Source organism: Strix aluco, chromosome 3 (assembly GCF_031877795.1).
Source record: "Strix aluco isolate bStrAlu1 chromosome 3, bStrAlu1.hap1, whole genome shotgun sequence".
In the NCBI taxonomy this organism is placed as follows: domain Eukaryota; kingdom Metazoa; phylum Chordata; class Aves; order Strigiformes; family Strigidae; genus Strix; species Strix aluco.
In genome coordinates this window covers 38,843,878-38,870,914 of record NC_133933.1, presented here as the reverse complement: position 1 = coordinate 38,870,914, position 27,037 = coordinate 38,843,878, and the positions used below count along the sequence as shown (strand labels likewise).

At 46.6% G+C, this 27,037-nt stretch overlaps 2 protein-coding genes across 7 annotated transcripts in view; one reads left to right on the top strand and one right to left on the bottom strand.

The window, feature by feature from the left end:
* Positions 1-13,457, bottom strand: part of AARS2 (alanyl-tRNA synthetase 2, mitochondrial) — a 19,019-nt gene extending 5,562 nt beyond the window's left edge. The window contains exons 1-16 of one of the 2 annotated variants that reach the window (XM_074818148.1): positions 13,034-13,457; positions 12,546-12,734; positions 11,731-11,876; positions 10,761-10,955; positions 10,083-10,227; positions 8,407-8,552; positions 7,990-8,098; positions 7,364-7,402; positions 6,515-6,626; positions 5,858-5,985; positions 4,957-5,107; positions 2,942-3,111; positions 1,829-1,942; positions 1,287-1,427; positions 528-665; positions 10-119 (exon numbers count right to left, since the gene is read on the bottom strand). In XM_074818148.1, coding sequence (XP_074674249.1) covers positions 10-119; positions 528-665; positions 1,287-1,427; positions 1,829-1,942; positions 2,942-3,111; positions 4,957-5,107; positions 5,858-5,985; positions 6,515-6,626; positions 7,364-7,402; positions 7,990-8,098; positions 8,407-8,552; positions 10,083-10,227; positions 10,761-10,955; positions 11,731-11,876; positions 12,546-12,734; positions 13,034-13,408 — 2,408 coding nt within the window. In that variant the 5' untranslated portion in view covers positions 13,409-13,457. The remainder of the gene's footprint in view (positions 1-9; positions 120-527; positions 666-1,286; positions 1,428-1,828; positions 1,943-2,941; positions 3,112-4,956; positions 5,108-5,857; positions 5,986-6,514; positions 6,627-7,363; positions 7,403-7,989; positions 8,099-8,406; positions 8,553-10,082; positions 10,228-10,760; positions 10,956-11,730; positions 11,877-12,545; positions 12,735-13,033) is intronic. The other variant, XM_074818147.1, reaches the window with a different exon arrangement.
* RNF8 (ring finger protein 8) lies at positions 13,427-27,037 on the top strand. Of its 5 annotated transcripts, none has more exons than XM_074818165.1 (9): positions 13,474-13,617; positions 15,851-15,881; positions 16,274-16,402; positions 17,872-18,612; positions 19,747-19,809; positions 20,615-20,704; positions 21,849-21,956; positions 22,942-23,146; positions 24,981-27,037. In XM_074818165.1, the coding sequence occupies exons 3-9, from the start codon at positions 16,334-16,336 to the stop codon at positions 25,085-25,087; spliced, it is 1,383 nt and encodes a 460-aa protein (XP_074674266.1). In that variant the 5' UTR covers positions 13,474-13,617; positions 15,851-15,881; positions 16,274-16,333; the 3' UTR covers positions 25,088-27,037. The 5 variants fall into 5 exon arrangements, with proteins under 5 accessions (XP_074674262.1, XP_074674264.1, XP_074674266.1 ...); XM_074818166.1 differs by lacking the exon at positions 13,474-13,617 and adding an exon at positions 13,657-14,007; XM_074818161.1 differs by lacking the exon at positions 15,851-15,881 and having other exon boundaries at positions 13,427-13,617.

Genomic DNA, 27,037 nt, shown 5'->3' with positions numbered 1-27,037 from the left:
GTCACTTACGTCCCACAGCAGAGCTCCACAGAGGTCTGCATTGCAGCCTCAGAGTCACGGGTCAGCACACTCTCCACAGGGACCCCCAGAGACACTATCCTCACTGGATCTGGATACCCCTGACAGAGGAGACAGGGATCAGCAGCTAACAACATGGTCCTTCAGAGGCACTTACAGACCAACTACGTGGCTTCAGGTGTCTGCCTCTTTTTTTGCCTATTCTAGAGTAGCCCCAGAGTCAGGGGCAGCACTGCTTGTCCCCCACAACCAGTCACCGTGGGGAGAAAGAAACACTTGGGTGACACTACAAGCTTTTGGTTCAAAGAAATGAGCAGAAAGCCTATCATCACCAGCCTCAACGTTTTACACCACAGTGTCCTGAGATCTCATCTCTGTCCCATTTTCTTTCCTGAGTTTTGGGAGTCAATTCCCTTGCAGAGACCTGTTGCATCAACGTCGCTTGCAACCCAGATGATTCCTGCTGAAGGACAAGGCTCGTGAAGATGTGCACTGCCATCCCGTCATACCTCATCCACTGCACGGAGTCCCTGAACTCTCCTTGCCAGTGTGAGGGGGACCTCAGCCATATGCACAACCTCATTTCGTTTGATCACATCCTGGACCACTTGCTCCACTTGCTGCAGCTGCTCCACAGTCACAGGGCCCTGCGGAAGTAAATCAGCCACCATCAGGAGAAGGGTCCTGAGAGATACAGAGCAAAGGAGGGAGAACTGGGGCAGGGCCCACAGGCAGCTCAGCTTGGCCACACCACTCTCCCCATTTTTCATCTTCCCTACTTGTAAAAGGGAACTGTGAGCATCATGACCCTCCCACCCATGAGGAATAAGGATTTTTGATCCAAAAGCATCAACTAAACTCTTCAAGAGATGCTGCAATGAGTGACAGGTTTACCAGGGCCAGTGCTCAGCCCCAGTTTCAGTTCCCAACCACTCTCACCTGGATGACCAGCATAGATATCAGATACACGCCACAGCCAAGGTGGTGAATCTCTCAGAGACCCCTTTACACTACTCAGGTCAGTCCCATGATCACTGCTAAGTCCCTTCCCCTCTGATCCCCATTCATCCCCTCAGCAAGTCCTGCTCAGAGTCAGGTCAATGCAAAGCAGAGCCAGTCACATCCAGAGGGCCAAGTTTCATGGCTCAGACAAAACATGACCTGTCTCTAAAGGAGTGATTATGGTGAGAGGAGAAGATCCCTGGAGAGAAGGCCAGCACTGGGATGTCAGTACTGCTGAGAACAAGAAAACAGGAGTCCTGAGTCACCTTGGCATCAAAGTCGAAGCGCAGCCGCTCTGCTGTCACGTGGGACCCTCGCTGCTCTGTGCTGTCGCCCAGGACGCGGCGGAGCGCAAAGTTCAGCAGGTGAGTAGCGGTGTGGTTCGTCATGCAGGCCAGGCGCTGGGCCTGAAAGCACAAAGTTGGCAGGAAGTGCTGGTTCTCCACAGCTCAGGGGAGCAGGGGATAGCATGAAGAGATAAGGGAAAGGCTGCATGTGAGGGGATGGGAGAAGATGGGGTTAAAAACAATGGGTAGTACAGCTGTCAGATTAATTTGTGTCACAGGGCAGATCTAACTTCTTTTCCCATGGGATCACCTCTGTAAAACAGCAAAGGGCAGGCTGGATACTTCTGGACAGACCAATGGCTCATAAAAGATTAGTGTCACTTGTGAGGTCTCCTTCCCACTGCACATCATAATGAAGAGCAGTCTCAGGATACAAGGGACAAGACTCTGCTGCACCGAGGTTACTCAGGATATCACAAGACTCTCAAAGCGAGGCTGAGAAAAGAGCAGTGAGTTATCACCTCATCCACAAAGAGCTGCACTTGGTCACCAGCACGCAGGGTTTCCACAGCAGTGACCTCATGGATCACATAACCACCACAGAGACGAACTGACTCTACAGGGAAGAGTATTTCCTGAGCAAAGAGACAGAAAGATGAGTTAGGACACAGGGAAAATTCAAATACCTGTGCTAGGTACCTGCTTTATCCAACTGGGAAACGCAACCCCTGCTGATCCCTAAAAGACAGCAATGGGGTGGGAAAAGCAGGGAGAAGCTTACTGTGAATGTAACCAGAGTGCCTCAGACCTTCCCTGCACCCAGCCACTCGCTGCACAACATGATGAGGCTGTCAGCTTGTAGTGGAGGAGCAGTAACAGCAGCCATGCTGATGAATTTTCCTAACAAGGATGCTTGTCCATGAGAAAATGGACAGCAGCTGCCAAGGCACCTGTCTCAGGCATCCAAGGTGCCATTTCTGCCTCACTGAGCTGGCAACAGAAACTTGATCCCCGCTTCAGCTTGGGGAGAAGTGCTGAGCAAGGTACTATCACATTCTGCAAGGCTAAAGAGGCAGCATCAATGCCCAGGGGAAATTCTCAAGAGCTGGAATGTGGGAAGAAGAAAAAGCTGCACCCCAAGTAACTTCCCAGGAGAGAGTCAAAGCTCTCCCTCTAGCAAGGCTGAAGGAACATGCTGCAGAAGTGGGAGGTCCTCCCTGATGCTTTTGAGAAGGACAAGAGCTTTTGCACTGGGTCCCAGGTTGGGCACTGCTTGTGGTCATCCAGGATGGGCCAGAGACAAGTTACTCAGCTCATGGACTCTGATCATTGATTGCCTTCTCTCTGCATTGCAACCCCAGCTGGTGAGAGTGTGTCACATTGAAGGGAGACCCAAGGAGACTTTACAGTCTTCCCCAGCAAGACAAAATTGCAAAGGGCTGAGAGAGACAACCAGAGCAGCAAGTACACCTCTGAAGTTACTGCTGCTTCTCCCTCACCCCACCAACTCTGATGCAAAACCAAGGGAACTGTCAAGAATCAGCAGCTCGCAAATTGTCACAGTAAAACACCTTATCACTTGGGGAATTCTGCCTGACATCAGTACCCACAGTTCTGGCAGCAAAGTGTCTTACCTGCTGTCCTAAACATATCATGTAGCCTTTGTCAGAGGCTTGCCCGCCCTGCTCTGCATAGAAGTTAGTCCTGTCCAAGATGACACCACAGCGTTGCCCTGCCCCAGCCTCCTTCTGCAGAGACTGATCTCTGTACAGCATGAGGACAGTGGCCTGGCATGGGCTGAACTCTGTCAGGGGGAAGAAGATGGCAGCAATTAGTGCATACACCCTATTGCAACAGGAAAGGAGGGGTCACTTCCCCATGCCAACCCTGCCAACACCCAGTCTATACTGAAAGCTGGCACTTCCCTTAGCCTTGGTAGGAGAGGAACACCTATTGGCAGAAACGACAAAGGATCTGTTACTTGGAACTAAGTCACCCCTCACTTACCTAGTGACAGACCTACTGAATAGCAGGTAAGCAGGCAGGGACACCCAATCTGACTCCACATGAGCCTGATAGGCAAGATGTGGCACAGACACATCTGCATCTTGCTACACTGCAAGCTCAGCAAACGTGCCTGCCTTCTAGGAAGAGATGACAGACTTGGTGGACAAGGGACAACATGGATATCACCTTCTTTGATGCAGCAAGCTTCTAACATGCTCTCCTGTAGGCTCCCTGAAGCCAAATTTGGGTGATATGGACTGGACAGGTGGACTATAATGTGAGTGTATAACTGGCTGGGCAGCTGGCCCCACAGAAAATTGCTAATAGTTCAATGTTCAACTAATGTTCAGTTACTAGCAGAGCTACTTGGTGGCTGATATTAGGGGCAACACCATCTAACATCTTCATTAATGACTATCCATGACAAGATGGGATGTATCCATATATCCTGCTTGTGTATGGCGATGAATTGGTAGGGACTGATGATACACTGGAGAGCGGGGCTACTTTTCAGAGCCAACTCAGCAGGCTACAAAAGTGGACTGACAGAAACCTTGGGGTCCTCAGGAACAAGCTGAACACAAGTCAGCGGGGTGCCCTTGCAGCAAGGAAGACTGACTGCCTGCTGGGCTGTATATGAACACAAACATAGCCAGCAGGTCAGAGAAAGTGGTTATTCATCCCTATTTAACATTTGTGAGACTATATCTAGAGTACTGGAAATTCTGGTTGTACATAAAGAAAAAAGCTTTTCACCGTAAGAGTGACAAAGAACAGGGAACAGAGAGGCTGTGGGATCTCTGTCCTTAAAGATACTGAAAACTTAAATGGACAAGGCTCTGAGCAACCTGATCTGACTGTGAAGCTGATGTTCCTTTGATCAAGAGACTGGACATCCAGAGATCCCCTCCAACCTGAATTATTCCATGATTCAGAGACTGAGGAGGTGGGAGAGTTCTAGCTTAGAGATTTCAGCCAATGTCAGTGCTGGGCTTTTTTCCTCCATTGCACTCTTGCCATAGTATATATAGCTTGAATTCCCTCACTTTCTGCTTAGTGTAAGTTGCCACCAGCACACTGGGTAAGAGGGAGCTTGCTGTAAACAGCTATCTCTAATTGCTTGTGACAGCCACACCACCTCTTACTCTGTGGTTTAGCTTTATACTTTCCCTAGAGCATCAGCAACTCCAGTTACCCTAAATGATAAAAAGTCTGCACTGGCATCTAGTGGTCTGTCAAAGAAATAGCAAGCGCATGGCTTCAGACACCTACATAAACCCTTTGCATAATTATTCTTCGCCCTCCCTAGCACTCACACCCAGAAGCCTAATTGTTAGGGACAGACTCATCTCTAGCAGAAATCAACAGCCCCTGCTTAACCACTGCACAGCCATAACGACCCAGAGCCCACAGCCCTGTCACCAGCCCAGAGCCTTCCTGGGGACACACCACAGCAATAAGAAAAGCATCTACTTTGGGATGAGGTACAGGGGCAGAGAAAAGATGCAGCAGCAAGGTGGACAGGTTTGAGCCACAAAGTACATGTTCTGCATGCACGAGGTTAGACAGTAAGAGCAGTCTTGTGAGGGATTCCAGCACCCTCAGGCAGAGCTTGCCTTACAGACAGGACTTGGCCACTTACCGTACTGCCCGTGCTGCCCAAGCGTGTAGGCGTACTTTGGAGAGTCATCAGTAGCAGGCACGTTGTTGCTCCGCAGCTGAGCCAATGAGTGCACATCAAGGTGCATGTCTGTGTCCTCCAGCTGTCCTGCCTGTGGGCCACCAGCCTTCCGCTACAGCAGAGCACAGGTACAGTTAGAGGACAGATACCTGGGGGCATTCAAACTGATAACCGGGGCTACAAGACTAGGAACAACTTCCTCCCCCTTCCTGGAAAAGGCTTGTTTAGATCCAGGCTGATGGAAGCTACTGCTAAACCAACCCCATTCCTTCAAACCCCGCAACCACTGACCACAACCCTGTGCTAGCCTTGAGGCACGCCATAAGCAACAGCTAACACAGCCCTCCCAGCACACCTTGCTGCTGTGTAGCTGGGAAACTTTCAGGCCACTGAAGCTCAGGAGGGCGAGGCCTTGAATCAATTACTGCAGGGGGTGGGTGCGGGTGGCAGTGCAAGTCTTCCAGCATTACAGAGACCAAGGAGATTTTGTAAACTCTTCATAAATCACTTGCTGTTTGAGCTGTCTAAGCTGACTCTACTTTGTGTGAGGAGTTGATGACTGACAAAGGACACTCCTAACCTATGTAATTCTATGATAACCTTCACTCCAGCAACAGTCAGCATCACAAAACACTTCTACTGATCTGAAGAGAATCACCAGCCAATACTTCTCAGTCCCACACCCACAAGCAAAGGCGTTGTGACCCCACTGCTGTTTCAGACCCACTTCCTCTTCAGGGAAAAGGCATGTGGCCCTGTGGTGCATCTGAGGAACCACAGCAGTGAAAGGAATTCTGCCTCCACGCTCACGGGAGAGAGGGAAGGCTCTGAATTATTCTGACAAGGCAAACCTCCTTCTCACCTTCGCATCTTCCAGAGCAAGTTTGTTAAAAGCAGCCAAATCCAAACTGATTCCCTTTTCTTCAAGCATCAAGTCAATCAGATCCAGAGGGAACCCCAAATTCCCATAGAGAGACCAGGCTACTTCAGCTGCAGGACAAAAAGGACATGAACTCTGTGTACACAGAAAGCAAAAGCATCTCAAGATCTGCTTGGATGGGACCAATCTAGTGTGTGCCTTGGCAACTGGATTCACCCGTGTTGTGTGCAGCTGCACTGGTAACGGGGAAAGGAAGAGAAGTCATGCAGTTGTTCTTGTATTAATGATGCCCCACAGCCCCATCCCTGCTAAAATTCAGTGTAGCACATCTAGACAGGCAGCTGAGCTGGTTGGGTCCCGAGCTCCTTCTTTCAGCCGTGTCTTATAAGGAGCAAAGTTAATCAGTCAATAAAGCAGCAAGGGAATGTTTCTAATTTGCCTGGTGCCTAGTTTGTTGTGAGAACAAAGTACTAGAAACCAATTGCAATCTGGAGAAAGGAACATCTGCTCCTCTGCCCAGGGCTTGAAGGTCTCTGAAAACGTGTGGGGGAGGCAAACATCCATCAGTTTCGACTGCAGTGCTTGTGAGGACCTGGATAACCATCTTTAAGTGCAGGTTGTCAGAGGAGGAAGACTCACCCGGGAAATTTGTGGAGGGCTCCATCTGCTGCACCGTCCGCTCGATGATGCGCCTCCCACGATCAAGGGAGGACAGAAAAGCTGCCTCGTTCTCATTAATGATATCCATGATCTGCCCAAGGATCAGAAGAAGGGTTAGCCACAACACCTCAGGGAGTTCCCCAGCTCAGCTCAGCACTGATACAGTCAGCTCAAAGCAATCAAGTGTCCAACAGGGGTACTGTGTCTGCCTGAACCAGCCTTTTTTTTCTGTGAGCATCCATCACAACATGGCTCCCACACATTACTAAACAGTGCCAAAGTCACCATACCTCCTATCACCATTCCTGTCAAGGAAATATTGAGCATCCACCTGGGGAAGGCTGGAGGCTGACAAATGCTTCCTGTCAGACATTCATGTCTGTGACCCAATTAAAATTGCATGGCTGGAACAGCCAGAGAAATTGCTCGTCCCAGTTGCTGTCAGCAGAAGCGAGCTGGGAGTAGCCTTAAATCACCAATCCGCTTTGGACAAAGTGTACCCAGGCTAGGACAGGATGTACTTGCACTCAACAAAAGAGCTACCCTAGCTTTTTTAGAGCAACAGCTGCCTTACAGAAGGACAAGCAGTCCCTGTTAAGGATCTAGTAGAGCTCCCACAAGGAAATCTGCCACAGATACTTCTCGTGCCCATGGTACAAACATGTTCCCAGCACATCTCAGCCCACCCACGAGAACATGGTTATGGAGGAGGCTATGCAAACTCCTCCAGCTAAGTCCCAAGGAAGGGCTGACTTCTGCCCTTCAGAGCAGTGCCTCACAAAGATAACAAGATACAGGGTTTCTCTCCAAGGATTCCACATTGCTTACCTGGTCTGCATTCTTTGTCAGCTCTGGATAGGCATCTCCCTGTGGAGTGAGCCTTAGTTAGTGATAACATCCTCAGCATCTTCCTCTAGGAATCTCACAGCATGCCACAAGCATTATAGAGGTTTCAGGCAGGTGAGTGTGAAGGGAGTCCCAGAACACAGCTCCAGGGACAGCAGCACAGGGGAAGAACCACACAGGGACTTACAGCTGCCATCTGCTGGCTATCTCCCTGTGACCCGCTTCTGCTAGCCCCTGCACACCATCTCTTGGTGAACACATTGTCTTTTAGGATGCTGTTAGTACTCCCAGGGACCAATTTCAGATGGCTTTAACCAGATACAACAGTTTGGAAGCCACTACCCTTGGGAAACAACAATGTGCATTTGCATACACTTCCACACATGCTTGTGCTGACTGTACTGCTGGTCACACTAGGCCCCCTCCCTCCCATCACAAATGATCAGGAGACGAGATTTTTACTGTTGCAATGTATAGCACCAGATACACCCTCCTGGAGCTCCTTCAAATCCAAGATCATCTCCTGACAGTGTACAGGAAAGGGACATGGCATTGATTAGGACACGTGTGATACTCTTTTTCCCCCCAAGGCAGCAGTTTTCACTCACCAGTACTTCCACTACAGTAGGCACCAGGGAAGCCAGGAGGCCAGGTGGAGCGTGAAGAACTTCAGAGCAAAAGCGGACAGCCCTGCGCAGGATCCGACGCAGCACCAGTCTGAAAACAGGGCAGGATTGCCAGGCAGCCATCTGAGCATCCCTGCCCAGCTCCACACCCAGCACACTCCCTACCCAGCTCCTCTGGCCTGACCTATCAACACAGGCAAGCTGCTCCTCATGCTCTGCACCCACCCAAGGATGAGGCTGCAGATTGGAACCTCTTCCAGGCTCCCATCTCCCTGCTTCCCCGAAGCTCCTGCGCTCCCTTCCCTATCTTGGGCCCATGCCAGTACCTCTCCCCTGGCTGTCCATATTCCTTTTTAGATCTAACTCCCTCCACCCCACACCAATTCCTTATGTCCTTACTCCGCTCCAGAGAAGCCTGGGTAGATGCCATCAGTGATGCACACGCACAAGGTGCGCACGTGATCTGCCACCACCCGGTAGGCCATATTCACACGCCCAACATCAGCATCCCCGACCAGACCTTGGTATTTGGGCCCCCTGCAGCCCTAACAGAGAAAGTAAGGAGATAGATTAGAATAAATTAATGGCTGCAGAAGGAAGTTTCAATACAAGAAGCAGCCAGCTGCACTTGACATCATGCTTCTCGCATGATCGTGATCACACGCTTTGCTGGGTAAAAAACTGGCTGGATGGCCGGGCCCAAAGAGTTGTGGTGAATGGAGTTAAATCCAGTTGGAGGCCGGTCACGAGTGGTGTCCCCCAGGGATCGGTTTTGGGGCCACTCCTGTTTAACATCTTTATTGATGACCTAGACGAGGGGATCGAGTGCACCCTCAGTAAGTTTGCAGATGACACCAAGTTGGGTGGGAGTGTTGATCTGCTCAGGGGCAGGGAGGCTCTGCAGAGAGACCTGGACAGGCTGGAGCAATGGGCTAAGGCCAACTGTAGGAGGTTCAATAAGGCCAAATGCCAGTTGCTGCACTTCGGCCACAACAACCCCCAGCAGCGCTACAGGCTTGGGGAGGAGTGGCTGGAGAGCTGCCAGTCAGAGAGGGACCTGGGGGTGTTGATTGACAGCCTGCTGAACATGAGCCAGCAGTGTGCCCAGGTGGCCAAGAAGCCCAATGGTATCCTTGCTTGCATCAGAAATAGCATGGCCAGCAGGGACAGAGAAGTGATCTTGCCCCTGTACTTGGCACTGGTGAGGCCGCACCTCAATTACTGTGTTCAGTTTTGGTCCTCTCACTAGAAAAAGGACATTGAATGACTCGAGCGTGTCCAAAGAAGGGCAACGAAGCTGGTGAAGGGTCTGGAGCACATGTCGTATGAGGAGCGGCTGAGGGAACTGGGGTTGTTTAGTCTGGAGAAGAGGAGGCTGAGGGGAGACCTCATCGCCCTCTACAACTACCTGAAAGGATGTTGCAGAGAGCTGGGGATGAGTCTCTTTAACCAAGTAATAAGTGATAGGACAAGAGGTAATGGCCTCAAGTTTCTCCAGGGAAGGTTTAGACTAGATATTAGGAAGCATTTCTTTACAGAACGGGTAGTCAGGTGTTGGAATGGACTGCCCAGGGAGGTGGTGGAGTCCCCATCCCTGGAGGTGTTCAAGAGGCAGGTTGACATGGCGCTTGGGGATATGGTGTAGTTGGGATCTGTCAGTGCTAGGTTAATGGTTGGACTAGGCGATCTTCAAGGTCCTTTCCAACCTAGATGATTCTGTGATTCTCAACTATCTCCAAACCTTGTCCATCCAAGACATACTTATTAAATCCTTCCAGAGCATTATCGACAAAGGGTTCTGTACCTAAGACAGGTCAGCCAATGCCTTGGCACAAAGGAATTTAAGAAACTTTGGAGGAAAAACAGATCAGCAGTGCTGATATCCCCGTGGGTTTCCAAACTGGAATTCTCCCCAGTTTCCCCAGAATGCTACTCTGGACCTGGCTGGACATACTTCCTGTCTCAAAATACCACACAGTAACATGTGTAGAGAAGGCTGTACTATGGTACCAGGTAAGCAGTCTGCATTCAAGGAGCTTTTGCGTAGCTGTGACTCCGAGCAGAAGCACTGTCACCTTGTGAATGGCATCCAAGATGGGAGTGAAGAGATCTGTGTCGTAGTTGGAACGTTTGTTCTGCAGAACTGTCACCAGCCTTTCCAGGCCCATTCCTGTATCCACATGATGCTGTGGCAAGGGAAGCAGATTCCCCTCCACCTCTCTGTCAGCCAGACAGGAAAAATAAAAGACAAAAGAAAAAAAAGGGTCAGTTCAGGGGGAAAGAAAAGGAGCAGGTGAGTCAAAGAGAGTGGAAGAGTGACAGGGAATGGAAACAGCAGATGATCCAACAAAAGGAAGCTCAGGGACAAGACTAAAAGCAGCCTGCCCAGGCACTGTCAGGCAGCCAGGACCTGACTATCAGATAGTCAGGACAGACTGTAACATAGGGAAAAATGCCTTCCCTGAACAGGGACCCAAGGCCTTCTCCTCCTGCAGATTTCTCTGGGCTGCTGCAGACCTCAAGAGCCCTCTGGGATGCAGCAGTGAGGGAGAATAGGCAGCAGAGGTTGAAGGAGGACAGAACAAATAAAGCAAAGAGGACCAAGAGCCACCCTGGACACATCACCACAGCTTCCCTCTTGCTCCTGTACTGCCACTTCCTGGAAAGCAGTGAGGTGTCTGAGGATATACACATATGATTTGGGAGTCAGACAAGGGGAAAAGGCTCTGGAGTTCAGGCTAGGTGCCTGGTACCTGCTGTACTGCATGAAGACCAGGTTCCAGATCTCCACTACATCGGGGCTGCCCTGGTTCACCAGCGCCGCAGCATTTCTGCCACCACCCACATGGTCATAGTGGATCTCTGTACAGGGACCGCAGGGACCTGTGTCCCCCATCTCCCAGAAGTTGTCCTTCAATGGAAAAGGAAGCACATGACTTGCAGGCACCCTGGAAAGGCAGATAACAGAGGTGGTAGCGCTGAGGCATGCATACAAAGCACACAGTAGCCTAGACGACAGAGAACGTTGGAAGGGAAGAATCCTTTCTGACTACTACAAACTCAATAACCAAACACATTAGGATTCCTTTGCTTCTGTTCACCTAGAATTACTCTCCTTAGCAGGAACAAGCTGGACGAAACCAGACAGGATCCTACTCACTGTCCAGAACAGCTGGCAAACACTGTCTGGCTCCCACCGACAGAGGCAGGCTCTCCACTGGGTCTGTGGAGCTGCCCTCCTCCTTGGAGGGATTTCCAGCAGAGGTAAGACCTGATCGCAGCGGACAAGGCTGAACACCAACAGAGCTGGCTGCCTTGGGTTCAAAGCCCATGTACAGCCTGCAACAAGCTCCCAAAGCACAGTAGTGCTCTCTGCAACAGCTTCATCCTCTCATTGAAGCAGCCATAGTCAGGTTTCAGAGGAGAATGTTCTCTCCACAGCTCACGATGGAGAAGCAGCGAAGGATCGGAGATCCTTCGCACACTTCATTCCAGGCCACCCAGTCTTAGGCACACAGTCCCCCAGACTGAAAACATCTGAGAAACAGCTTAAAGGTCAAGATCCCCAGAGCCCAGCTGACTTTTAACAGCCCAAACCAGAAATGAGTTTAAAATGCAGCTTTTGGCCCTTGCATCTGATTCCCATCAACTAAAGAGCAAATGGAAGACTATGGATGAAACATCAGCACCTACTGCTCAGAACCTCTTCTCTAACACACTTACCCCAGGCGGAGCCATATGTCTCTGCACTCCTCATCTGCGCTCAGCCCCAGCGAGGAGTCTCCGCCAAAATAGGTGACGTAGAGACGATCTCTGGGGATCTCGTAGACCTCTGTCAAGAGCTCCCAGGCCATGCTACATGCCTCCTCCTGAGCAGGCAGGGAACATAAATGAAGCACAGTAATCCAGGATGCATAGTGATGCAGGAAGGCTCTTTAGAATAGGAGTTAAACATCAAAGAAGTTAATTTCAGCTGCTCTCTCCCCATCCAATTTTAAGGTGCAGGATGAGGGTCAGGTGAGTGAGACAGCTCACTGCTGCCTGTGGAAAACTGACATTCCTGAACTGTTGGGAAACCCTCAGGATCACAGCATGGTCTATGCCCATGTGCTCACCAGCAGAGTTACACCAATTACTTTCTTTCCAAGGAAAAAATGTACTCTCTAGCAAAACAACTAGCATCTTTCATCTTCCTTCCCTTTTCAAACTTTCTAGTAACAAGTATCAAATGAACTAGAAACCTGTTTACCATATTAAATAGTTAACACAGGCATTCACGCAGAAAACTTTGATTTATATGTGTTGTTCACAGCTGCAAAAGGTTGTGCACTTTGAGAGTCTGCTGGGCACATTTAGTGATTCAGCACACCAGCTACCACTACCTCTGCTCCAGGCCACAGAGCTCCCACAAAGTAACTTGGAGCTTACCAAAATGCCTTCCGCAGACAGTCCTACTGCACTACAGGGCAGAACTACAGCGCAGCTCTGAAAGCAAGGCCACGTTTCCCCCTGGAGGGGGCTCGCTCCTATTGCCTCACCTTAAAGTAATCCCCAAAGGACCAGTTCCCCAGCATCTCAAAGAACGTGTGATGGTAAGTATCGCGGCCCACGTCCTCCAAGTCGTTGTGCTTCCCTCCGGCACGGACGCACTTCTGGCTGTTCACCACCCGCCGGTGCTGTGCCAGCTCGCTCCGGGGGTGCGCCGTGCCCAGGAAAATGGGCTTGAACTAGAAATCAAGGCAGAGAGGCGCCCGCTATTGCTAGATGCCGCCCAGCGCTGGGGGCTCTGCCCGGGGCTCCTGAAACCCAGGCGTGACGCTAGGCGAGGCGAACGGGAGGGCAGCGGCGCGGTAAGCCCACCCCACCGCAGGACACCGCCGTGAAAGCGGTCACCCGTGACAGGCCGCGCTCCCCCGCAGACACGGGGGCACCGGGAAGGCGGTGGAGGAGACCCGCGGGGGCGGACCGCAGGCGGGAAGGGCCGGAGCCCCAGCCCGGGTGAGGCCGATGAAGATGACGGGAGCACCTGGTTCATGCCCGCGTTGACGAAGAGGAGGCGCGGGTCGCCGCGGGGCCGCACAGGAGCCGAGGGCAGGCGGAGGTGGCCGTGGCGCTCCTGGAAGAAGCGGAGGAAGGCGGCGCGGACCTGCCCCGCCGGCGGGCAGCCGGCACCCCCGCGGCAGGGGCTGCAGCGCCAGCGCCACGGCACAGCCAGCAACAGCCGCCGCCGCAGCCGGCCAGCCGCCGCCATGGCGGCCGAGGGCGGAAGGCGGCGCCGCGACTTCCGGAAGGGGCGGGGAGAAGGGCGGCAACGGGGTCGCGGATGACCACCACGGCTGCGGAGGGAGCCGCCGCCATCGGCCCTGTTGCCTCCTAGAGCGCATGCGCGGCCTCTCCTCATGTTCCGGGTTCGATTAGTCAGGCTGCGCGCCGCCGTACGCCGCCCTCTCCTCTTGCGAGACCGCCGGCGCTACTGCCGCAGCGATTGCTCCCGCCTGTCGTGACGGGCGGAGGGGTGGTATGGCGGCGCGCGGGGCCTCGCGCCTGGCGTGGTGCCTCCGCCGCGTCGGGGCCAGCGGCGACTGGCTCCTGCTGGAGGCCGGCACGCAGGTGAGCCGCGCCGCGCCGGGCTCCCCCTGGGCTCCGGGCCCTTGGAGCGGGCGGCTGAGGCACAGCCATCGGTGCCGCCTGGGGCGGGGAGCCGTTACCGGTGCTGCTGGGCCTGAGCCCTGTCGCGGCCTGCGCCTCCCCGGGCCGCCCGGGGCAGGGGGCGAGCGGCCCGCGGTGCGCTTTGTTTACGGAGCCTCCTTGCCTTAACGCGCTTCCCAGGATAAAGAAGCCCCGCCTCGGCCCGGTGAACGGGCAGCGGTTGTTAAATGGCTGTTGGGCGGAGCCGGCCGTTCACCCCAGTGCACGCCCGGCCCCCCCGGAGGGCGGCGCGGCGGGGCCCTGCCCGGCGCTCCCGGTGGAGGCGGCGTGAGGGAGCAGCGGCGGGGTCGGGTGCGTTTCGGCACCGGTAATGTGCGAGGGAGTGGAGAGCGGGCGTTGGAATCTGATTTGCCAAATTTCGGTTGTTAATCTCTTTTAACACGATCTCGTATTTAGGCAGGAGTTGTTTGTGTGATGCAGTAACGTAAGGGCGGGAAAAATCCTCAGCCTAATTAACAGGGTGATGCTTTGTTGAGGTTAATAGTATGTAACGTGTTTGAGTTTTGTTGCTGGAGTTACTCAGGTGTAAGCAAGGTTATGTTTTAAATGTTTGTTATATTTTGGTATGATACAGGAATAACTCTTTTTCAGTAATCATGTTTTTTCAATTGAAAAGCCCAAATGGGCCCTAGTATCTTTCCCTTAAACCCAGCCGGCAGAGATGTGTGTTGAAGTTGGGGTGCTGTAGGAGGATTGCTGTTCTGGCGGTTAAAATCAAGTAGTGAGGTGTTGTGGCTTCATGCTGTACCTAATTCCTTTGTGCTTATGCCCTGCAAAAGGTACCCCTCTTGTCTTTCAGCGCTAGGTAACTCTTGAAGCAAACACACAGTTTTGTTACTCTCCCATCGTGGATGTGAAGCCAGGAGGAGTGCGAGCAGGCTCTGTGAAATTCAGACTCGAGTTAATACATCTGCAAAACGTGCAGCCAGGGCTCTGTCACACAGATACTCTGTTGTGCAGAGTATCTAATTTGAGACATTATTGCTCTGGTTGTCTGCACACTGTGACAGTCCTTGTCACAGGCAACAGGGTGACTGATGGTACTGCAGACCATAGGCTGGCCTGTTATCCCCAGTGAAAGCGGTTTGTGCTTTAAGTGTCGGTGCCAAACTGCGCTGCTGAGGCGTGGGGGTGTGCTGTGGTCTGCCAGTACTGCTGCGGGCAGCAGTGAACTCCAGCCCACAAGTGGCAACGTCTCAGCCCCCCACTGCTCCCTGAACTTGATCAAGGGGAAGTTTGGAAGTTTTGTGACTGACCCTACCTGGTCTTAATTGTATCTGATGCGTGTGACTGAGTGTTAATAACAGGAGTCTTTATCCACCTGAGTCTCTGTACTTCTTACATATGCAACCCAAGTTGACAGAGCACTAATGTGTATATGAAGCATTTAAGAGGTAGAGACCCACATGGTTAAGTTTGCTTTCATGATCTTAGTTTGCTTCCTTGCATTTAGTTATGACATGGGAGTCCAGGTTCTTGCTTTAAACTTGGGTGGGACCTCCTCAGGTAACGTGTAGCAAATGAACTTTTCTTGACAGCAGCATCTCGCCATCTTGTAGGAGTTGGAAGGTGTGATGCAAATGAATTGGGGTTACAGGAAGAAAGGAGGACAGCCTTCATCTAATGCATAAAAACTGGAGTGCACTTTTATAATATTCTTCACCAGATTTAACTGTGGGTTTCTGCTAAAAGGTGTTTGTTCTGCTTTTTCTGCTGTATTCCATTGGATCCATGCAGTTGTCCAATTACATGATAAATTGACTGAAAACTTGTGCAATGCACAGATGAATAAGAAGAGTGCGTATGATTATCAGATCTTGCAGAAGAGGCAGTGGAGGGCTGTGCTTTAGAGCTGTTCTTTAAATGTCAGCCTGCAATTAGATCAGATTTAATAAGATACTGTGAAACGGTATGATTAAATTATGTTCCTTCTTCCAGAAGATGATATTAGAGTCTAATCAGATTATTTAGATCACTTTCACTACTGGTTATGAACTGCGTGTAGCGTAGTTGCTGAGCTGTAAGATTGATGGTGTGATTTACAAAAGTATTGTGCGTTTAGGGCGCAGTTACATGTGCATTTTTTTGATGGCAATTTTCTGGCCATTTTTTCCTGTGTCTTTCCTGTTCACAGACAGTTGAACAGATGCAGCTAGCAAAAGAAGGTAAGAAATAATCTCGAGACTCATAAACAATTTTACTGGTTTGAAGAAATGGTGTTTAGTTAGGTAATCACTAAGGTGGGACATGGATGGATTGAGAGTGGCTTTGAGCAGCTTTGCTGTTGGGGAAGATTTCCATGAAACCAAGGCTGTAACCTGGCTTAGAACAATCAAATGTTCCTTGTTGGGGGAGAAAGGCTTCAAACTTGCAGGTTTTCATTTTCTATATACTCTTGAATTTAAATGCAAAAAAAAAAATCATATTATCCTAGACTTTTAAGTAGCTATAAAATGCTAATCTAGATAGATTTCTGCTGTACTACTTAAATTGAAATGACATAAACTGAATTTACCGTGTTGTTGCTGATTACAGTTACTAAACTCTTTATTTTCAGGTAACTATAGGCCGAGGATTAGATCTCACATACCAGCTGGTGTCAAAAACCTGTCCCTTGATGATTTCTCGTAAGCACTGTGTTTTCCAGCAAAATGCAGAAGGACAGTGGACTGTCAAGGATAACAAGGTACAGAGGCTGATTAAAGACCTTGTACTCAGATTCACTGAAGAAGAGTGACCTGTTTGGGCTCAAACAATGTATGAGCTGTGATATAATATGGTATAAGTATGATTGAAGGTCCATGGGAATGTGTCTTGCCTGTTGTGCACTTTCAGCAGGAAGCTTTGGGATGCAAACTATATTGCTTTCTGTATAGATTTGTCTCTTGGTTTAGCATTGTTCAGGCAATTGTAGTCTTGCCAAGGGTAGTCTGTGAACCTGTTTTGTGTTGCTTTCTCAAAAAAGCCCTATGAATTTTGGCAGTATTCAAAAGGATAATGTTCTTGTGCTGCTAATGAGAGGATAAACTGATACTCCCTATTCTAGTGACACAGTTGCTTTAATTGTAATCAACTACAACAAGAATCTGTTGTTAGAAAAACCACGCTTCATGTTATGTTCAAATAAGTTTCTTCTGAAAGTCCTCCTCAGCTCATTAGAATAAAGTGCTGACATCAGAGTCCTCCGCTAAGTCTCACTTTGACTTTGGTAATCTGGTTTTTGTATCATGATCTCCACTTTCTCATTGGGGCTGAAAACTGTAAAATCAGTAACTTCTTTAAAGCAGCACTGGTAGAACAAAAATGTTTGCATGTTGCGTCAGCAGCAGATTAGTCAGAAGGGAATAGAGTGGCTACTATTAAAATTACACTGCTCTTAAACAGAACTGTTGAAGTACTTGCATAAACTTAAAAACTTACAGTTATTGCATGCTTTGAAACATCTGTGGTAGATTAATATTTCCTCTGTGTTATCACTGCTACCAGTTCTGTTGAATCTTTGAGATAGGTCAGTTGTGCAGTTCATCTTGAGTATGGATTAGTTCCACTGTTTTTCAAAACTATTTCTCAAGCTAGCGTCTAATTTAAAAACTTCTTCTGCTTTGAACATTATCTCTAGAAGAACATTTTTCTTCTTGTTTATATTCGTCTTGTATTTATGGGGAACTGTCTCTTTTTTTTTTTTTCTTTAAGCAGTATAAGCTATGCTCCTTTTTCTTTTCTAGTTTCTTCTTGAATTTCAGGTGACATTAATTGTGAAGAATAATTACTGCACTGTTTTATGTTCTTGACAATGATCTATTGCAGAGTCTTCTTTTTATTGATTAGTTCTTATTTCTGAAGCTTTTGGGCAGTTTTTTCCCCCTTAGAGTTTATTCTTTTCTTTCTGCACAAGCACATATATTAATGTTGTTCTTAGTGCTTGTACACAAAATCTGTAATGCAAGAATAATGCACGGTAAATAATATAATGCAATAACTGTAATAAATGGGACACTAAGCCAATAAATTGGATATTGCAAAGTTTATTTAAAGAGGTGGTTTGTTCTGATTGCAACACTGAAGAGGTTGGATATGTTTACAGTTGCCATGAATAACTTGCAGAGGACTCTGTAACTGCATATTAAATGTTGCTGATTCTCTGTTCATTTGCAGAGTCTAAATGGAGTTTGGCTTAACAAACAGCGCCTGGATCCCTCAAAAGCCTATCCTATCACTGAAGGAGACCATATCCAGTTGGGAGTACCTTTGGAAAACAAAGAGACTGCTGAATATGAATATGAAGTAATTAAAGAGGAATGGGAGAAAATCAAACCCTTTTTAGCCCAAAGGAATGACCTGGGGAAAGCTAAGAGTTCAAGAACTAAACGTAAATTTAGTTTGGAGGAATTGGAGACGTCTGGATCAGAAGGCCCTTCAAACTCCAGATCCAAAAGAGACAGAGTGTCGTGTGACAATGAACCTCTGGGTAAATCATGGGAAAGAGTAGAAGAGGCCAAACAGTTAACAGAGAAGATGGATGTCAAGCTGCCTTCTCCTGGACCAAGCAAGGGGGATAGTGGTCCAGTGCGTAGTAGCTCTGTGCACTCCGATAAAGCCGTGCCTGTCCCCCATAAGGACCAGAAGGGCTCTGGTCTTGCAGAGTCATGGACTGGCTTGGAAATGCTGAGGAAAACTCTAGTAGATATAATGAAGTTAAAGGTCAAAGTGCAGGAGAAGCAGACAGCAGTTCTGAGTGTGAAGCAGAAGCGCAGGAAGTACACTCAGAAGGAGATCCTGGCAATGGAGCAGGAGCTCCGGGATTTGCAGGACCAGCTGTGCACGGAACAAGAGCATCATCAGCAGCAGGTGGAAGAGCTGGAGAGGACATTCTCGAAACAGCAGCAGAAGCTAGAGGTATAATGGTGGTAATCTTTTTGGCCTGTATCTTTTCATTTTTATGGAATGCCTAATATAAAACATTGATCCAAAATATGATCTTGAACCATACGGTAACACAAATAATGTTTGTGTGAATTACTGCTGTTAAAACTGTTTTTGAAGTATTTCACATCCACGCCTGTGTGCCAAAAGAAAGTGTGGACACAGAAGGGATTGGGTTGCATGGGGAATTAAGAAGAAGGTGCAAAATAATATTTAAATTTTTTTTTTACAAACAGGTTCATTACAGCAAGATAGTAAAGCCTTTCAGTTAGTAAAAAAGCATGTTTTTAAATAAAAATATCAAAAGTCTTTGCCTGATCTCCTGTGGATATAGAGAGGACAAGTTGAAAAGTATTCACCTGAAGTGCAAATTTCTCTTGGTATATGGATGAATTAATGCCCAGTTTGCATGGCAAATCCATTCCCTTTCCAAGCAAGTGAATTATTGTATGCCTTAATCCCTGGAGGGAGGAAGGGTTTTTTCATACTTTGCAAAAAACCCTTTCTTGCAATCTGTGTCTTCAAGCAGTGTGTGTGTGTGTGTGTTAAGTAGCTTTTTTAGATAACAAGCTGAAGTCTTTCTATTTGAGTTTGCTCAAAATCTGGTTTAAAGGAAGGAAGAATTCATATTGGAGTGAGTTTCATTATTTATCAGTTACTTCATTTAAAGTCTGCTGCTAAGGGCAAGTATGGAAAATCTGGAGTTGTGTGCTTAGGCATGATGGGAAGTTCAGCTGGAGCTGTAGGTACATCTGACCTCTTTGAATGTCCTCAAAGATAGAGTTGCAGCTTTTTCTCATGCTTAAGCTGTTGCTGACCTCTCTGCTTCTACGAACATGCTGGTATCTTTAGAGCTAGAATAATGTGGAGGTGTTCCAAGTATGTGAATGATATATCCATTTTAGCTCTTCACAGTAAATGATACATCTTAATTTCTGTTGTACATGTGTAACACTAGAGTGGGACGTCTCAGGGTTTGCTGAAAAACAGTGTTGTTTCTTTAAGCATATCCTCTAAAGAGAGCGTGCAAGGTAGTAATTTACAGTCCCTTGCTTTCTTCAAGTGTTTGTTGGTTTTTTTTTTTCTTCCCCTTTCTTTTCCCCCCAGGGAGTAAAGTGGCAACATGGGGAAGAGAATCTGAAGGAGCAGCTGGCCCAGGTCCTGCAAGAGGCAAGTAGTTATGAGTCTAGGTTTGGTCTGACTGTGTAACTCAGATATTTAAATCTTTCTTACTGCTGTGGCCTCTTGGTGGAAGACAAGGACTTTGCCTTAGGTGTGGATTGGATGATCTTCATCTACAGCCCAAATTTCTGTCAGAAAGTGGCAGACCTCACTTTGTGGGAGTTGCTATTTGCCAACAAATATTGTGAGAATATGCACTCAGATTGGAAGCATTAAGTAGCTGCAATTACTTCTATTTTAATGTGGTCCTTTGTGAGGTCTGTCTGCTGGTTATCTGTTTTGGGGAAGTTGTTTTGGCAATTTTAACCAGATGAAAAAAATTTCCCTCTTGGTTAGGAATGTTTCTGAAAGGTTGCCACACACTTAGGTTTCCTAGGCTTTTTTCAAAAGGCCTTTCCTTTTGGAAAGCTAATCTGAAAACAGCTTCAGGTAACCTTGCACACAGTGACAGGCTTTTGTGGTCCTTAGGTGTCAAATACCCCTTGATACTCCAGTGTCTTGGATGTACTCAGAATGGTGGCTGTAAAACTTAAGTGAAATGGAAGAACAACCCGGGAGAGAGAATGAGAAGTGCCATGACACTGGGAAGGTTATAAATAACTGGCACTACATTTCAATTTTAAGTTAAGGCTAAACTGCCTTAACACCCCAACTCTGTATATAGACATGTGTTGCTCTTTTAGGAGAAGATTAGGAGAAATGAGTATGCTGAACCTCATGATTATGGCCATGTGTATTTAATAACATAGCTTATAATGGCACTCGTATAATTTCTGGGATGATATTGTTACAGCATCATGCTTTGATGGAAGAACTGAGCCGTAGTAAAAAAGATTTTGAGGAGATAATTCGAGCAAAGAATAAAGAACTGGAAGAAACCAAGGTAAGCAATAACTGAATTCTCAATTTTATTCATAAGTGAAACATGATATGCTGCAGCAGAGGACATAGTTTATTTAACATTTGTCTTGACTGTACTTTGTCTCCCATAGTGTAAAACTCCTGTATTTTGAGGTGGCAGCTGACTCCAGGATTGGGGCAGGATAAACCTTGCTGTGTTCATAAATTGGTGTTGAACAGTCATTACTAGATCTTTCTCAGTGATAAAGAAAGCCCAGAGCATCTGAACTGTGTGTTGTGTGGGAGAAGTGGGCCCATTTCACCCTTTGTTTAAAAAAAAAAAAAAAAAAAAAGTGTGTTTGAAAAGTGAGGTATTTCATTTTCAGTTAGAGTGCATTCAAGCAAAACTGCAGTGATGCAGCAGTCCTACAAGGGAGTGTAGGACTGAAACAACATGGAATTTGAATAACAAATGAGATAAGCCACAGTTCTTCCTGCCCTTGACACAAGGTTATGAGTGGAAAATAATTAAGGAGATCCTTTCCTGTGTTTTACTCTTGGAAGTTATCCCATTATCCACTTCTGCCTGTTTGCTTTATGGGGTTGTTTTTTTGTTGTCTTTGCAGCTCTGTTGCTGTTTCAAGTATAGCTTCAATTGGAAGAATTTCTCTGTTACTTTTAGAAGATAGAGCAGGTGCCTAGGAGCCTAATTTAACTCTAAACAAAAAAAAATTATTGGGCAGTTAAATGGAAGTAAATGTCTTAAGTTCTTACGCTTCCTTTTCTTAATATTTGAGGTATTTTTTCTGTTGGGTGCTTTGCTCTTTATGTCAGACTTTCTGTTGACTTAAGCCAAGCTCATGCCAGGAAGAGGTTGAAAGAGATTCTGAAAAGATTGATCCAGCTGGTAATTTCTTTAGGCTGAAGGGAATTTTGGTAACGGCTGCTGTTCTTGCTTGTAAGTTCTCTGCAGTGGGTGGGAATATTCTCAATACTGCTGTGACTACAAAGAGGAGAGAGGTTATGGATCTAAGTATATAATAGACACAGGTTTGACATGTGGACACTTGCAGCTGTATGATTTCCTACTTGTACTACCTTCCCCTGTGCATGCACTTCCTGCCAATATTACATTGAGTAAAACCTTGTTCTTTGTTGATACATGACCATATGTACTTTTCCACTAGGAGGAGAAGGAAAAAGTGAGAGCCCAAAAAGAAGAGGTGTTGAATCAGATGAATGATGTGTTGGAGAATGAGTTGCAGTGCACAATCTGTTCTGAGCACTTTATTGAGGTATGTTTAAACTGGTATGGGTTTGCCAGTAAAGACTTGAGAAGCTTCCCCTAGTTCTATTAAAGCAATAATCAAGCTTATTTCTTTACTTTTCTAGTTTAACAGTCCCAGCAGACCCATGGTGAGTTGTGGGTACGGGTTGGTCCAGAAATCCATTCTGTCTGTCTGCCCTAACTCTGGGCAGCAAGTTCAGCTTTAATGTCTCTACCTAAATAGAGATGAGTGCTTAATCCTAAAATGCATGTAGTTTGGGGTGTTTTTGAACAGGTGGTCTGAGCTGCTGCTGACAGCCTGCTTGGAGAAGAATCATTTTGTAGTAGACATTGCTTTAAGTTGACTAGGGTTGGACTGCTTCAGCTTTAGATATAGGAAGAGATTAGTAAAGAAAGGGAGGTGCAGTGTTCAGTCAAGTCCTGAAGCATTTATACTGTTCAGATAAACTCTTTCTTTGAGAAAATGGTCTGCCTTCATTTGATTCTAGGAGTGATAGGCTATGCCTGAAATGTGGACTGTTACTTCTGTTTGTGTTTTGCTAGAACTTCAGTTTCATTACATTCATTTCTACTACAGAAAACCTGATGTGTTAGCCTTGTTATAATGACTTAACAGCTAGCTGAAATTTTAATTTCTGGTTTCTCAGTAAGTTAAGATGCTATTCTGCAGTATCTGAGTTTTTCCATAATTCATCCTTTCCAAATTGGGGAAACTTATAATAAAGTTAACTATTTCTGTCTGTGTTTTGGACTTGCTATGATCTACGGTGAACCCATTAACTAATTTGTAAAACTTGTCTGCAGTCTGGCATGGGAGAGTTTTTGTGTGTAACCCCTACAAAGGCTAAAGAAAAAGAGGCTTTTGGCTTCTTCCCCCCCTTTCCCTTAGAGGAAGTGTTCATCTAAGTGTTCATTCCTGACTTCAGTATTTTTTTCTTGCCAATGCTTGTGTGAGCATGCTCTGATAAGTATCCTTCCATCAAATTCTGCAGGCGGTCACTCTGAACTGTGCACACAGCTTCTGCTCCTACTGTATCAATGAGTGGACAAAACGTAAAGTGGAGTGCCCTATCTGCAGGCAGGAGATCAAATCAAAGACACGCTCTCTGGTCCTGGATAACTGCATTGACAGGATGGTAGAAAAACTGGATGTGGAAAAGAAAGAGCATCGCTTGACCCTTATCAGAGAGCGGAAAGGTGAGAGGTGGGTGGATGTGGCACGATGACTACAATCTCTCATTCCATCTATCTTGTATAACTTTCTTTGGCACCTATATACTGAGGAGATGCTCGGGGAATGCAGCAGAAACACTAGAAAATTAATGTTAAGATATGTTTTGTAACTAGGTTTACTGCACAGTAAAATAAAAGTAATAAAAAGTTTGGAAAAAGACTTTGGTATGAATTCCACAGTGGAATTGAGTGGGACAACTTAACCATGCTAAAGGTTATGCTGTTTCAGAGTGATCACTAAATAAAAGTAAAACTATATGGAATGGGCCTTGAAAAATTTGCCAGACATCTTTTGATTAAACTATTGACAATATCATTGCAAAAACTCAGCAGAGCAGTGCCTGATGATGAACTCTGAATTATTTTCTGTGTGCTAGATTTGTGCAGAAAATCTCTGAAGGGAATGTTGGTGTGTCATCTTAAGTGTATGGCTGAACTGGCAGTTGCTCTGCCATGTTAACTTTTCTGGAATTAAAGCCACTGTGGCTTAAATGCATAACCTCTTGCCTACTTGTATCTGAAATATGTAAAGCCATCACTGTTATGCACAGTAAAACTCCAGTATGGGGTATTTCTATTCTACTTCCCTCTTCCAAATATGTTTCTAGAGCACTCAACACTGGTATCTAGGTGCTGAAATGTAGAAGTCTTTTTCTGCTACCCCTTAAAAAATTTCTGTTGCTGTGTTCCCGTAAGTGTTTTGTTTTCCCCTCGTAGAACTGAATGCATGATGTTTCGTTTTGCAATGTGTCAAGCCTTTTACGTAAGGAAAGATGCTTTTGAAACGTTTCAGATTCTTCATGGTGACATAGAGTGACATCACAAAGCCATGTTACTTCAAACCTGAAATTATAACCTATTTAACCAACTCAGTCTGATTCCCTCAGGAAATGCTACACTGCTCAGAGGCTGCCCAGCTTGGCTTCGTGAATTGCTTTCACCTCTGCAGAACTGACACTGCTCTTGTATAATATGCACATTGCAGAGTAGGCCATAGCACTGTTGAAGTGTCTCAGCAGGTAGCTAATGGTGATTAGATGAAGTGGTGCCTTCATTGGAGCCCACTTCACTTCTGTATGGTAAACCAGTGGTCTTCATGCTTTTTTCCACAAAAAGGAAATAAGCTCATAGCCTAGGTTCATGTGTGATAGATGTTCTAATTATATAAATGACTCTTAGTAGGAAATCATTTTACTTCACCATGACACAATTCAGGAAGAAGAATGAATTGTTCTTGTGCAGTCTTTTTATTCAGTGATGGAAACATTTTGATTGAGATGAGGATAACCATGAATAACATATTTAAACATCATAACATATTTAAACATGAATTCCTAAGAAGAAACCAGCTGAAAGAGAAATAATGATGCAAGTGGCACTTGAGAAGCTCAATCAGAGCTTCCCAAGAAGCCTTTCCAAGAGCCTTAGTAAAATGGACAGTGCTAGGACTGCTTGCACTCTTAAACGTGTGGAGGTTTTGATGGGACCATAAGTGTCCTGAACAACCATTACTTGTTTGAAAGCTCCTTACCATGTTTTGTTCCTTCCCTTTTCCTTACCTGGCAGGGCACTGTAATAGTTAGCTGCTTCCCTTGCCAGTTGTGTGCCAGTGAAGGGATGGAGAATGTCTCCTTCTCATCTGTGCTATCTTAACGGAAAAAGGCCTGTGCCCTGCAGCTTGAAAGACCTACTGCAAACTAGCAGTGAGAGGCAGCAAGTTTCAAAGAGAATTAGTAATTTAGGGTTTGTGGGTACAGTGATCACTGCTAACTTTTGTATCTGTGTGTTTTGAATGCAGAGAAACAGAAAGTGTTGGTGAAACCAGCCACGGACAATGACAGCAATATCATTTCTTCCATCTACTCCATCTTGTTGATGAGCAGTTGTGACAGTGAGGACTCTTGAGTACTCTTCCTATAATGAAAGCTACTACATTATCTAAACACTATTACTGCAGACTCGTTTGCCTGTGTGCTGCCCAGAACCAACCTAATGGTGTTTGGTTGACTACTGCTGGATGAGTGAACTGGACATCTGGAAAGAGAGACTCTGAAGAGGCTGGAGCTGACAACTAGCAGCATTTGGAGGAAGGACCTTATTTTTTAAATGAATGTACCGAAGCTTGATCTCTAAAACAAGACTGGGATTGTGAGAGAACAAACTGCTGTTATGCTAGAAGGTTGACATACAGAACCTAGGCTTCTATGATCGCTTGTGACCGGCTTGGTGTAATGTAATAGTTTGTATGCATCACTGCCCTTTCCTTAGTGAATGACATGTTTAAATGTGTACATCAGCTTCACTTATTTCAGGAAACAGAGGGAGTGGCCCAAGCTATTTGAGAACTTGGCCATCCCCACCAGCAGGCAGGAGTGGTATATCATGAAAAAGTGCCAACAGGGGTTTTCCTCTTGAATTTCATATGGCAGCTAGAGTCATCCCAGGCCTCTGGCAGTAAAGGTAACAAAGGGTGGGTTATGGATCCTGTCAGTCTTAAGTGCTTAAATGCATTGTAAGCTGAGCTGCTGGCCATTAGTTTCCTCTCTTGATGTTACTCATTTTCTGTTAAGATAGGGATGGAAAAGATGAAATCTGCCAGAATTCCTTAGCTAGTGCGCTTTTCCTACAGTATCTTTGGTTTGTTCCCTCTTCATGCTTTTGCATAAAGGGTTTTAGAACTGGGAAGCAACGCATCCAGAAGTTGTTAGCAATGACTTCAGGAACGCATATAGTTCTTGTCAGCAGCAGAGAGGAACCTGCCTCTTCAGAAGTGCTGCTATCTGAAGTAGTGAAATGTCCTGTTGGCAGGGTAGGAAAGCTGCATCTGTAGGCAACCACAAGGCACAGGAGGAAGTATTTAGTTTTATTGTTTACAAAACATTGCTGTTGAGCCATGGGTTGTACTACCCTCACAGCAAATCACTCACCCCTAAGAGATTGAGCAAGTCTTGCCTCATCCTCTCATGAAGTTGTCTATGAAGTTCCATTTTCAGTGGCATATGCTTTTGACTTGGGTGTTACATGGAAAGGACTGTTTTACACTGTGAGAAGATGGGGGAAGCCCTTCTCATCTGTAGTATTTCTTTGGCTATTTGTATGTACTTTCTTGTTTCTATGTTTATTTTGTTTAAGAAGGAAAATATAAATCCACTTCTGCATTAATCTCCTTGGTGCAACCACTGAGATGAATGTCTCTCCTAGTTGTCTTAGATTTTTTTTGAGAAAACACAGACTATCTCATTTTAATGACTTTGCTCCATGTTTTGATTGCTGTAAGCAGTGTGACTGTTTTAAAGTTATTTGAAAGACTGGTGTATTCAGGAGTTGATAAAAGACAACCTAACTCTTCAAGCCTGTGGCTACTCCAATGGTAATCTAGTAGGTACAATCATACCTCTTAACTTCTTCCACTAAAGAAAGATTCTATTAAAAAGGTGCATGAATGATGATGCTGTCCTAAGGAAGTAGTGCATTCTGACAGATTTGGTTGGTAGTGCTGAGAGGGGAGGTAGGGCTGATCTGTGGGCCAGGCAACTTTCTTAAAATCTTAGTGTAATGTTTCTTTTGTGAAGGAGTCATTACATCTTGAGTTTTCCTCTTTCTCTTTTAATGTTCATTTTCTATATGTGCTCTTGAAAGTTTCTTTTGTGAATGTGCTCTCTAGGATGTCTGAGAGAAGGGGGTTCCTCAAAACGCTTGTGAAATAGGCTGATGTTGGAACAGGCATTCCCGATGAAGAGGAGTAGGAGGAAGATACTCTGGTTACCTAGGACTGCAAATTTTTCTACTGTGTATCTCTTCCGTGTTGCTGCGCCTTTTTTTGCTCGTTTCATTTTGCTAAATATATTTATTTTG